This window comes from Podarcis bocagei (genome assembly GCF_964188305.1).
Source record: "Podarcis bocagei genome assembly, chromosome: 5".
NCBI lineage: Eukaryota > Metazoa > Chordata > Lepidosauria > Squamata > Lacertidae > Podarcis > Podarcis bocagei.
In genome coordinates, this window is record NC_138129.1 from 44,681,016 (window position 1) to 44,694,158 (window position 13,143).

The window sequence follows — 13,143 nt, forward strand, 5'->3', positions numbered from 1 at the left end:
GACCGGGCCCCTGAGTGGCTTCTCCCCACCCTGTTCCCTCAATCCCTTATTCCTCTCACCTCTCCTTTCTCGTTGCGGATCAGCCGGTTGAATTCCTTCCCTTCCAAGCACAGGAAGTCCTCCCCAGGTAACAAGATGCCACACTTGGTTGCAATGGCACGGGCTGTGTTGATGTTGTCACCTGTAACCATCCGGACAGTAATACCAGCACGCTGGCACTTCAGGATTGCATCAGGCACCTGTAGGAAAGCCATGAGATAACAGAGTCAGGAAGCTGAGCCGTGCATGCATGAGGCAGCGGGAAATCATGGATAAAGCCTGAAGAGGGAGCGGGGAGGGTGGGGAACAACAACTATAAACTAACAGGAAACTCATTACCTGTGTCTAGATCCTTATGTAGTCAAAATGATACATCTGTGCTCAGGAGGGAATCAGCAGGCTCAGGGGGGAGAACCCAGGTTTGCAGAAGTAGAAAAAAATACTTAGGAAGAAACCTTAACTGTGGAAGCCCTACCACCTCAACAACACAGTAATTGTTTTAAGCAGGCTCAGTGGCCACAGAATGCAGACAGTGAGGGGGAATGGAAAACCAGGGGAGGGAGGGAGGAGATTGGAATGGAGTATCCTGAAAGACGGGCTAGTGGGTTGGCTGGAACGCTGAACAGGAACACTTCACTCTGCAACATTTTGTTCCAAGTTTCACTTGTGTTTTTATGTCCATACATTCCAGACAACACTGCAATGCAACTTCTCCAAACGTAGGTCATTAAAAAAAAAAGCAACAAATATTTGTTTAAAGATGTATCCTGTTCAAGTTATTTCCACTGGACTTTCAACACAGTAACAACAAAAGTTACGGAGTTATCTTCAGATTTTGTCTCTAAAAAGTAGCTCATTTCGGCTACTTTTGGCTGTAGTCTTGAGGAACCTGCTCCCTGCCTTACAGGCCTCCTCCAACTGGCCTAGGAGGGCAGGGTGCTTGAATGGAACCTTGGGTCGGGGTATTGCTTAGTGGGGCTTGTTGTTATTACCACCCCAATTATTTAAAATTGTTTTAACTTTATTTATTTTAACACTTTAAAATGGATTTAACCTTAAATGATCTGATTATGGACAATGAGGCTTCCAATTAGTTTCCGGACCCAATTCAAAGTGCTGGTTTTGACATATAAGCTCTAAACAGCACAGGGCCGCAATGCCTCAAGGACCACCTCTCTCCATAGGAACCAATCTGGACCTTGCGATCATCATCCAAGGCCCTTTTTTGTGTGACTAAAAATAAGAGATTGCCTTCCACTTAGTCAAAAATAAAAGGAACTAAGAGGAAATTGCCATGAACTGCAAGTTGAAAGTGCTCGATAAAGGGTTGTCTTCGTACGTGACAGATCCCCTACTGCTGGAACTGTACAAAACCTAAACGTAAGCTGTCATTTATTTGTTACTTGATTAAATTTAGATCACAACCTTCCTCCCAAAGGAGCCCAGAGTGGTCCATGCATGATGACCTTTCTCACACACAAACATGCATTTCACTGTATGTAGGTACAAATCTGTGTGCTGAGAGTTGGAGCCAATTGTGGCTTCTCAGAAAATGCACGGTTCGTAGCCAGGCAACAAGTTTTTTTCTGAGCATTTTCTGGAATAGGCACCATTTCTTGCCTCTAGGGAGACATAAACTTGTTGCGCCCCACCCCCCAAATGACGCAGCATCGCTTGGGAACCTCTGGCGCCACGATGTGGGCGGGCGAGAGGGGTTTTTTTTTTACCACTCGCCCGCTATGGGACAGCAAAGTAGTGGCAGGCCAGCCTCCCGCCTTGCCCTGCAACACTGATTTCATTGCTGCATCCCTGCTCTAATAGGCTTTATCTTGTACCGAGCAAGCCTGAGCAGGGAGGGAGGGAGGGAGACATTACTAAGGCACCAGCAAATTGAATCACCGCCTCCAGAGCTACTGCACGCAGGGCATCTGCAAAGCCATTTCCAACCCCAGATAATTCAACATCTAATTAAGGAAAGACGCTTGCAGGGGGCCAGCACTGAAATGTAATCAAGAGGTAGGCCTGGGATGGTTGATTCTGTTAGGTCAGTTGTCTGCTTGTCACCACCATAGTAAGCTGTGAGAGAAAACAGTGTGTGGGAGGTGGGGAGAAGCAGGCCGAGGAGGCGGATGCTGGATGCTCAAAAACGTGTCCCTTCCCTCAGCAGCCTTCATTCCCTGTCAGAATCCCTGCAGTTGCTTCTGTGTGGAATTTGTAAATTAAAACTGCCTCATTCAGGATGAGGCAGGGTTCCTGGGCCCTTCTGTAATTGCTTGGAAGACAGAATTAAGATATTTGCCACACCTCCCGCAGCACCGTGACTGGAAAAGAAGGGTGTGCCAAAATTCCCTCTTTCAGGCAATTCCTAACACAGCTGTCAACTTCTGCAACAACTGCACAGTAGGGTAGCATTCAACAGGTGCAGCTTTCCCCCCATTAACGTGACTCTGTGGAGGACAAAGCTGTACCTCATGACTTTCTCATTGTTCTGTAGCTGCCAGAATCTCACAGGGGCCTTTTCTTCACACTACCAGCCTTACTGAAAACACAGCATCCCAGCGGCTTCTGGGCAGTATCCAGAATTCTCTGTGTACTGGCAGAGGATGGGCAAGTTTTGATGTTGAGCAAAAGAGGAATACAGCTGTGCTAGCAGAAATGTGCTGCATAATGAAGTATGCAATCTCTTGTTCCACAAAGTTACCAGTAAACTGGTTATCCAGCCTCTTGCACAACAACATTCGGCTGGTGCAAAATATTTTGCCATTGGAAAATGCATGCTACTAAGTGAGTTCAATTTAGCGCTACATTGGATTCAACCCACTGACTGTAAATGGGAAATACAGTTATCTTCAAACTCTGGCAGAGAGTGAGGCAGGACCGTGATGGCAGCAGTCAGAAAGTTTATGGGACTAAGGCATTTAAAAGCAGATGAGCAGCAGCAGATAGATAAGAAGCCAGGTCTGAAGTTCAGTAAATCAGATGGACCCATAAGAAAGCAGTGCACAGGAGTCAAGAAAAAGCAGAGCCTTGGCAAAGATAGGAAGTGACAGTAGGAAAGAAGAGGGGGCGGAAAGGGCAAAGGAGTCCAATATACTGAAAGTCTGAATTGGTGGTTAAAGTAACAGTGACAAATGAGGAAAAGTGGAAAGGTGGATGTTAGAGAAGAGGCCCAGTGTAAAAGTCACTGGTTTGCACAAGACCCATTCAAGGGAACAAGCATCAGGAGAGGAGACAAAGATGGGTCTGAAGGAAATGAATCTTGAAAACAGCTGGGATAATATGATTCAGGGGAAAGAAGTGATTTGTCTCCTCCTTGCACTAGGCAAAAATCAAGGAGAGCCATGCTGGTACCTCCGGCCGAACAGGGTCCTCAATGCCAACCACGGTGATGCAGGTAAGGTCAGACAGGATCTCATTTTCCGTATCCCAGTCAGGCTCAACTCCAGTAGGGAAATCCCGATAGGCCAGGCAAATGGTACGCAGCCCCTGACAAGCCATTGGCTCAATCACTTTCTTCACCATCTCATCCCGGTCCTTCACCTTAAATATTCTGGGTTCCCCATTCTTGTCCAAGATCTTTGTGCATCTGAATCAAAGGTAGGGTGGGGAGAAACAGAAGGAATAATAAGCATGTGTTCCAAAAGCTGTATTCATGCAAGCAAAGGCAAAGAGCTTTAGGTACGTGGTCCAAAGGGATTGTGCCTTAGTGAGGCATGGATTACACACTATTTTACATACAGGAGTACATTTTCTACCTTCTCCTTCCCAGAATAACAATGAGAAGGGTTGTGCTGCCCTCTTTAATGGAAAGTATGTACTGCTGCCCATTCCTAACTTGAGCCTTAACCTAGCTTTAACTTACAAGACTGTCCACAGATTAAGGGCCTGTTGAACTTCAGCAACTATATTAATGGGACAGAGATACCAAATTTTGGTGCATATTTTGTTTGCGTAATAAGGCACTTTCGTAGCCACCTGGAACAGACCAAGAGGTCTATATCCATTTGCTGTAGAGGTTGGGGGGGGGGAGACAGCTCTATTATTTTTATTATTTTATCTATTTATTAAATTTCTATCCCCACCCTTCCTCCCAAAGAAGCCTAGGGTAGCAAACAACAAGCGATAAAAGAATAAATAAAACAATCCTAGTACAGATGTAGACAAGAAAGAAATTGAGAGGTGCCTCATGTCTAGAGCAGAGCTGAGTCTTTCTCTTGGAGAATGCCCCCCCCCCCACCAGTGGACTGGACCATTGACTGGACAAGTTGGGATAAATAGAAGGGAATTGAGTAGGTCATTTTTAGCCATCCTTTGGGGACCTACAGAGTTTCCAGCACCTCATCCACGGCTACAGGACAATGTGGTGTAGTGTGCGTTGGACCAGGACCTGGGAGATCAGGATTCGAATCCCCTCAGTCACTGGATGAACTTGGGCCAGCCATTGTCTCTTAGCCTACCTCACAGGGTTGTTGTGAGGAAAAATGAGGAAGGGGAAACCATGTATGCTGCTAGCTTGAGCTCCTTGGAGGAAAAGGTGGGATAGGAATCAAATAAATAAATAGAATAGAACACAGGCCTCATTCTGCCCCTACATGCATGACTATCCTCTTTTTGAACACAGTGAATTTTACAGGCTATGAATGGGCAGCAGGTATGATTTTCAACGGTAAAAACATGGAAAGGAAATACCATTTTGTGGGCACAATAGGAGGGGGTGACGAACTGTTGGAAAGCAGCTTCTTTCATAACTAGCATGCATCACTGAATATTCCTTAACCCATGAAACTACTTGTGTCGTTAGTATCTTGCCACTTCAAAAACCCAGAGGAAATTCAATGGTTAAGGACTCCACTTATGGCATACCGCTAGGCCGACATAAGCAGCAAAAAGGAAGAGACTATGAAATTATGCAATTGGGTTGGAATAAATGACTCTCATGGTCCCTCCCAACTCTACAGTTCTATGACTCCTTGCAGTGGCATGAGCAAGTAAGAGAGAACCTCTGTTACAAAAACCACGGAAATATTAAAAAATAAGGCACCTATAAACTGTGTTGAAATCCAAGTAATTAATGTGTAGCGTGGAACCACAGAGAAGATATCTCCTACTTCAACACCCATGAGTTTGTTTGATCCTAAGTCAACCTTAATCCTGATGTTTCTTTGATGAAAATGGATACAGATATACGTGTTCTTTTTATTATTCCAGACTGCAGCACTGAATTAACCATTATGAAAGCGATGCTCAGTTCTGAGTGTGAGTTTGGTACCTGCTTTATCCTTACCAGTGTTTGTGACATTGGCCAACGTTTAACACAGAGTAGTAAAGATGGGTGAAATCTGCCCATCTCAGTTTGGACTGGGCTGGGTTTTTCCAAGCTTTTTCAGCAAAAGAGAATTCTTGGAAAACAGTAGACCATCCCTACAATTCTGTGAAGCTCACCAAGACCTAGTGTCTGGGAGAACTTCCATCATCGCCAACTTTCTTTCATCCTCCCCCTTTCTCGTTTGTTAAGACAGGCTGAACGTAAGGAGGGAAAACAGCAGCCTAGATAGTTGACTCAAGCTTTTCTTTGAAGCTCAAACCAGACATGATGTCGCTCAAGCAATTATCAGTTCTGTTAATGTGTGAGTGTTGCTTTTTTAATCAAGTAAGTAGCAGGTGTAGGGGGGCTAATCTGAATCAGGATGCTGGTGTATGTAATGGCTTTAACCCTGGGGCCCTACTGCAGTCCTAATCTGAACCGAGACCTCCTACAGTTTCCAATGCAAAGAGGCCCCAGCTCCAATCTGGGACTGTAGTGGAGGAGAGGAGGGCTACCTTTTGAACTCTAATCTGGATTGGGTACCCTGCTCTTGCTGTTTACTTTTAAAAAACCCATTCCTGTAACTGCTAATTGTGGGAATGAAATCATGCCCAATTAGGCTTTTAAATGTCCAGCTTTCTGCAATAAAGCCTTCTGAGTCTGCCTAGATATTCCACTGCCAGTGGGAACTCTGGGAACAGTGGTAAAGAAGAGAAATGGAAAACAACAACAAGAAGAGTCCAGTAGAAGCTTAAAGACTAACAAATCTATTACAGCACAAGCTTTCCTGGATGACAGACTCTTTGCTGTTTCTTTGCACCCACAAAGTAACAGTTACCCTTCTGGAATATGGCAGAAAGAATCACCAGAGACCCCAACAGAGCCATTAGGAGAGAAGTTAGTTACTTGCGCAGGAGGATCTCAGAGGCTCCTTTGCTGTACATGCGGAAGCTCCCATCTGGATTCTTCAGCACCGTGCTCATGGATTTGCGGACCGAGTTGAAGGTGTACACCTTGTAGAGTTTTTCCTCTGGCACCTCATTGCGGACGGCTTGATAATCCTGCTTCAGGTCCAGCACAAAACCCAGAAGCGCACATTCCGTCTTGTTTCCAACTTGACGTGGGAGGCCCCCTTCTTTCTCTGGTGGCTAGATTTCCCAAAACGAGTGTCAGGTGACAAACTAATGGCAAATCACATCTAAACAGCCATGGCCACTTGCACCCTATCAGAATCGGGTGGCTGGTAAGCACAGAACAGGAAGGGAAAGCCAGGCTTAGTGGGTACAGCACTGGACTTGGACCAGGAAGCTGTGGGTTCAAATCCCTACTCAGTCATGAAGCTCCCTGGGTGAACCTGATCTAGCTGCTGTCCTTGAGCCCAACCACCTCAGAGGGAGAATAAAATTGCAATGTGGGGATTGGGGAAGAGGATTAAACCAAATATATGCAGCTATCATATGAAGAACACTTTTGGATCAAAATTCCCCCTTTCCAGCCCGGCTGTGATCCTGGTAATTATCAGCCCCTTTAGCTCATGCTATTTGCATTAAACCAAAAACCAAAAAACCATGCATACTAATGCAAAGAGGAGTTTAACTTTCTGTCTGGTTTGGCCCTTACTCTGAGCTCCTTGGAGCAAAGAGGCAACAATATGCAATGAAAAACATTTGGATTTGTCCATGGTGGGTTCCTGTCACTAGAAGAGAATTTCAGAGGTAAAAACGACGAAAATCCAAAGTGAGTTAGTTAGATGGCTGTTATTTTTATCTTTCAGAAGTCAAAGCCTTAATCTCTTTAGGCTTCAGTTTCTATCTGTGAGAAAGGGATATTAGCAGAATTTCCTTACCTGTCAGATTTGTGAAGCAGAGACCTCTTCTGATCTCAGACTGACTGGTGGGTATTCAGATTTCTCCTTGTCAGTCCCAGATCAGAGGAGCCAACTGCACGGCACTTCCCTACCTCACTGGAGAGTTTGGAAGGTTTATGTATATTAGACATTTCAAAAAGAGCTTCATATGCTATTTTTTTCCAGACACGAAGATTACTTTCATGTTTAAGAAAAAAGTGCATTTTGTTAACACATGAAAGGCACGGTGTGTTTTTCTGCTGCAAGCAGCCAATACATGTAACAGGGATCCAAGTCTGAGAACAGAGATCCCAGCAGACGTTGCTTTTCCCTACACAGAGATTAATCCTGTTGGAAGTGAGACCGACTGACCATAAGTTCATGACAAATGTCCTGCTCTCCTCCCTACAAACCTACTGAGGCTCTTCTGTTCCTCAGTAAATATGCTGCAGATCAGTGACAGCTGACAGTGTTGGTTAACAGATTCACCTAGGTAAAAGAACATTGATAGGGAGAGCATTTGCAGCAGAGGCTGTTGCATGCATCCATCAAATTAAAAAGCAGGCACAGTCCACTGTGAGCTTGATGCAGCTTGTTCAAGCTCCTCCTCCTCTGTCCATCTGCCACTCAAAGAGCAAAGAACACACTTTGGGGTCAGGGATGGGGCAGCAGGTGACAGAGGGCTCCCTCAAAGATGAGCGAGCCCTGCCTGCCTCACTCCTTTCGCTGCCTGTTTATAACGTGAATATGTTTATTTTATTTAGGAAGATTAATAAAACAGCTCTCTAAGCTCTCTTGTAAGATGATGCCAGCATGGTGAAGCTCACAGCATCTTTTCCCACTGTGGATCAGAGGGATTGCAGTTCAACCTCTGGGATCTTCAGGAGAAAATGGCACTGGTAGCCTCATTACACAGAAAGCACCTTCACTTTTCAGACACCAAAGGAAGGAGAAGAAGCTCGGTTAGGCTCTCCTTTGAGGGTGCTGCTTTCTCCATCTGTGGCCCCATCCTGGTTCCCAAAAGAGATCCCCCTCACCTCAGAAACAGGGCTGTAGACAGCAGAAGGAACTGGGCATTTTCAAGCATTCTTGGGAACACTAAAGATATGCTTGAAGAGAACAGATTTAATTGTGGGACAAGCACAAGGATGCTTGTCCATCTTTTGGTTCTGTGGTGGAAGGAGAGAGCATGTGTGCATCGCTGCATGCGTGTTGCACACAGGCACAAATGGAAAGGAAAAGATAACACCAATGAAGTCCACAAACGCCTGGGCTTGTGCATGGAGTGCCAGCTGCACACTATGCTTTATACACGTGGGGAAGAAGTGTGTGCGCACCAATCCTTCCACCACAGAATGGCAATCTTCAGGTGGATGAAAGGTCCTACTAAACTCCTCTCCTTGGTGAACTAGATGAAAGGTGGCAATGCTAGCTCCTTCACAAAGCCAGGACTTACCAAGATTTTAGAGGTGTAAGCAGAATTTATTGCAACGCCGTTGATGATGAGGTCCAGAGTCTTGGGCAGAATGGCTTCTGGGTCAGGGATCTGTCTGTAGTGGGTGTCCCCCACATAAGCTTGGACCACAGTCATACGGTTCATGGTGAGAGTACCTGTCTTGTCTGAGCAGATAGCAGTGGCGTTGCCCATTGTCTCGCAAGCATCCAAGTGCCTAACCAGATTGTTATCTTTCATCATTTTCTGTGCAAGGGAAACACAGGAATCACTAAGAAGGGTTACGGAGACTCAATGGCAAAGAGGCAGACTGGCCATTGGACTAATGCAAGATGCTGTCCTCTTTCTGCATGGCCTACAAAATGGAGCTGTTCTGACAGGCCTTTGGTTGGGGCCCAGTCTGACCCCCTCTCTTTTTTTGTTATAATACCCAGTATGTAAGTGGCCTCCCTAACCCTTTCCACCAGCTCATATAAGACCAGCACAAACAGTTATAGTTATAGTTATAATCCATGGGTTGCCATCTGATTTTATTCTGCTCCAAATTTTATTTTAAGCTGTGTTTTAATTGATTGTGTGATTTATGTTTTTAATGTATCATACTTTGATGTTAGCCTCCCTGAGCCCGGTCCTGGCCAGGGAGGGTGGTGTATAAATGAATTATTATTATTATTATTATTATTATTATTATTATTATTATTAAGCATGAAAGAAATCAAAGTAGGGGAGAGGAAACAAATCTTGCAAATCTGCCTCTTTGGGAAATAGTTGTAACTAAACAACCTCGCAGTGATGTGCCGAACAATATTATTCTTAAATGCCACATTAGAGTAAAAATGAGAGAGAGATGAACAGACCTCACATCTATCTTAGTTTCTATCTAAGCATTTGGTGTAAGAAGTGGAGGCCGGCTCGAGTTGAGTAATGTATTTTTCGCTCCATAAGGCGCACCTGACCATAAGGCACACCTACTTTTTTTTTTGGGGGGGGGCGATTCAAGAAAAAAAAAATTATTTAAAGGGAGCACTGAGCAGAGCCTGTATGCATCCCAGGCTCTGCTCAGTGCTCCCTTTCATGAGCCGCGAAGAGTGTGTGTGTGGCGCTTTAAGGCTTTTCCCTGAGGAGCCACACACACACTCCGCGCACCTCTTTAAAGGGAGCGCGGCTCTTTGGGGCTTTTGCAGGAGGTGGGGGAAGGGAGAGAGCCTTGCTCTCTCCCTTCCCCCACCTCCTGCAAGAGCTGCACACTCTTTAAAGGGATAGCCGTGCAAAGCCTCCCCAAGGCTTGTGGGGCTGGCGGGGGAATCCTGGCTCCCCCCCCAGCCCCAGGGACCACACATTCACTCCATAAGACACACAGACCCCTTAGATTTTAAGAGGGAAAAAGTGTGTCTTATGTAGCGAAAAATACGGTAAATGTGCTTATTTTAACACTGTAAAACTCCAACTCCAAGTGCTTCTAGCCACTCCTTTCATGCACTCCAAAGAAAAAGGCACCTTACTCTCCCCTTCCTTGCACAATAAATCTGTTGTGGCAAATCCAAATTTAGCCTTTCCCCCTAAAACTGAAGAAAGCAACCCAACCTCCAGATCCAGCCCCGCCCTCTCCCCCCCAACCTGGCAGCCAATATCAGGTCCAAAATCTCTTCTGGCTTCCAGCCTCTCACCTTCACAGAGTAGGCCAAAGAGATGGTTACAGCCAGAGGCAAGCCTTCAGGCACAGCTACCACGAGCACAGTGACACCAATGATGAAGAACTTGACGAAATACTGGATGTAGATGGGAGTGCAGTCAGCCAGCCATTGCCTTCCTTGAATCCCGAAGGTGTCAATCACAAAATACAGCACCAGGATAATGACTGTGATGGCTGACATAATCAGGCCTGAGGAGGAGGAACAGGGACAGAAAGAGAAGGCAGGTGAGGGCAGACCACCGGAAGATCAGAGGGTTGGCTGGACCACAGTGATAATTTTATAGTTGCCAAGCTGGACTGAGGGGTACTAATCAAAGCTTACTGGTTTCAGGTCTCACAATGGAGAGAACTGCAATGCACCAGTTAACTTGCACAAGCGCACCTCCTCTCTGTGTCATCTCTCTCTCTTCCAAGAGGTGTAGAGACTACAACAGAGGTCAGTGTGGGGTGCTTGGTTCCCAATGTCAAGCATCACTGTCACTTAGCAAGAGGGAGAAATACAGGGTGCTCAGTGTAGGGGCACAAGCAGCAGCAACCCAATCTGACCCTTCTGCCATCGCCTCAGCAGCAGGCCGTGCTCCCTACACCTTGCACTCCCCCCTCTCAGTAAGCAGCAGCAACAGCCAGTATCAGGAAGGCAGGGGTGAATGCAAAGTCACCCCCGTCAGTCACTGCCACATGTTACCAATGAGACAATTTTGCCCTGCCTTTGAACTCATTACTCAGGATGAAGCTCCTTTCCCAGCCTCGTAGCTGCAGAGAAATGGTTGGCATTGCTTGTGCCTGCATCTGCTCTGAGAGCAATTTGCTCAAAGGCAAACAAAAAGGAACAGTCTCTCTAGTGAATTTTATTCATTCAATCTTCGTATTCTCCCCCCCTTTTTTTGAAAAAGTCATGAATCAGGATTTTTCAAAACACTTGGGTTGGCAGGGAGGAAGTCTTGGTTATTTTGGCCAATTGGGGTGCAGTGTCAAATGGAATCTCAACTGGACCTAGGAAATAGGAAGCTGTCTTCTACTGAGTCAGACCATTGGTAAACTTCTAGCATAGCACAGTCTACACTGACTGGAAGTGACACTCCAGGGTTTTAGGGCAAGAGTCTCCCCGCAGAGGCTGGGAGCAAAGTCTTATCTGCAGAAGCTGGGGATTGAACCGGAGACCTTTTGCATGCTCTACCACTAAGCTATGGCCCTTCCCGTAAGCATTACATGCAAATGATTTTAACAAAACCCAAACAGTATGTATTTTCTTCCTTTACAGAAAAGCTGCTTTGGGAGTTGGAAATTCGGAGCATAGAGGCTGCTCCTGTTTCTCTGCCATAAATGGTTCCTCCTAAAACCAGCTTTCCTCCAAACAATTTCTTATAAAGGTCTTTGGGGTGTTGTACATGTTTGCACTTAGGCCCTAAGGCAACAAATTTAATCAAGAGCGATTCTGACATCATTCAGATAGGGATCTTTGTACAGCTACAGTGGGAAGGAGGCCACCACACTTTAAAAGAACAAGGCAAATTACACCCAGCCAGAACTTTAGCTCATCTGGCTCAATATTATTTCCTCTGACACTCAACAGTTCTTCAAATTCCCAGGCAGCTACCTGAGACCCTTCAGCTAGAAATGGTAGGACTGAATTGGGAACCTTCCATATACAATGTGTTCACCTTACCAGTGAGGAAGCAACAGAGAACGTGACATTCATACAGATATTTTCAGATTTAATCCCTGGTTTTCTAGTTAAAAGAATTGCAGTTAGCAAGGAGAGAAAAGACCCTGGGGAGGTGTTGCCAGTCAGAATAAATACTGAGTATGGAGCTGGGTTGACAGAACAATCCTATTTACACCTACTCATAAGTAAGTTCTTCTGACTTCATTCTGGTATGATCCTATTTAAGGGCTTGCCCACACTTCTGCTTGTTCCGTGCCTGGCCCATACTTTTTAGGCATGGTCAAAGTGGATTTCCCCTTGTCCTGCTCCTTTTACAGGGAAAACCTACTCTTTAGTGCTAAATCGGAGCAAATGTCGATTCAGAGAAAACCTGAATTGCCATTTGCTCCAACTGAGCAATAAAGAGCGGTTTTCCCCAGGGGAAAGCAGTGGGACAAGAGGAAGTATGGATAAGCCCTAAATGCACACAGGATTGCAGCCTAAGTCAGATTTTGAACACTTGAGTGGAATTGCACTTGACTTCTGTCATGCTTGCTTTGGATCTGCCTTCCTTGCCCATGCACAACAAACAAACTAGGGAGACAGCCTTGCAAGACGGCCAAATCCTGCCTCTATTGACATGCTTACCTGCTTTTCCAATCTGAACTGCCAAACGGGTGAGTTTCCCCTGCAACACGGACTTCTCCTTCTTTGGGACCTTCACCTTCTTCTTCTCCTCCTTCTCCTCGTTTTCCACCCCTTCTTGGCTTTTCAGTGGCTGGATCTCCAGGGCCACACCATCTTGAGTTTTTGCTGGATCCAGGGCGAAACAAACAGTGGCCGAATGAGTGGGAAGAACAGCTGAGAAACACTTTAGGTGCAACAGAAAGAGAAGGAAGGACGGCACAGAGAGGGAGAGAGAATCCCAGTGCACAGGAACCCCAACAACAGACACAGACACTTGGTAAACCTAGACATCCAGGGAGCCCTGTTCCACATCCCTCCGGAACAGATGACTGAAGCAGGTGGCAAAAAAATCCCCCCCTCCCAAAGGCCAATACATTTCAACATCTCAGATGACTACACCTGGAAGGAAGGACAGCCTTGCTAGGAAGGCACAGGAGGCACAACTCTGGGGATCTGTGTCCCAGATCGGCTCGCT

General features: G+C 45.9%; 1 protein-coding gene across 9 annotated transcripts in view; it reads right to left on the reverse strand.

The window, feature by feature from the left end:
- The window catches only part of ATP2B4 (ATPase plasma membrane Ca2+ transporting 4), a 165,783-nt gene that overhangs the window by 33,830 nt on the left and 118,810 nt on the right, over positions 1–13,143 (reverse strand). For all 9 annotated transcript variants that reach the window (XM_081193408.1, XM_081193403.1, XM_081193411.1 and 6 more), the window contains 6 exons: positions 12,630–12,794; positions 10,311–10,525; positions 8,647–8,889; positions 6,251–6,492; positions 3,391–3,625; positions 60–239 (listed from right to left, as the gene is read on the reverse strand). In XM_081193408.1, the coding sequence (XP_081049534.1) occupies positions 60–239; positions 3,391–3,625; positions 6,251–6,492; positions 8,647–8,889; positions 10,311–10,525; positions 12,630–12,794 (1,280 nt within the window). The remainder of the gene's footprint in view (positions 1–59; positions 240–3,390; positions 3,626–6,250; positions 6,493–8,646; positions 8,890–10,310; positions 10,526–12,629; positions 12,795–13,143) is intronic.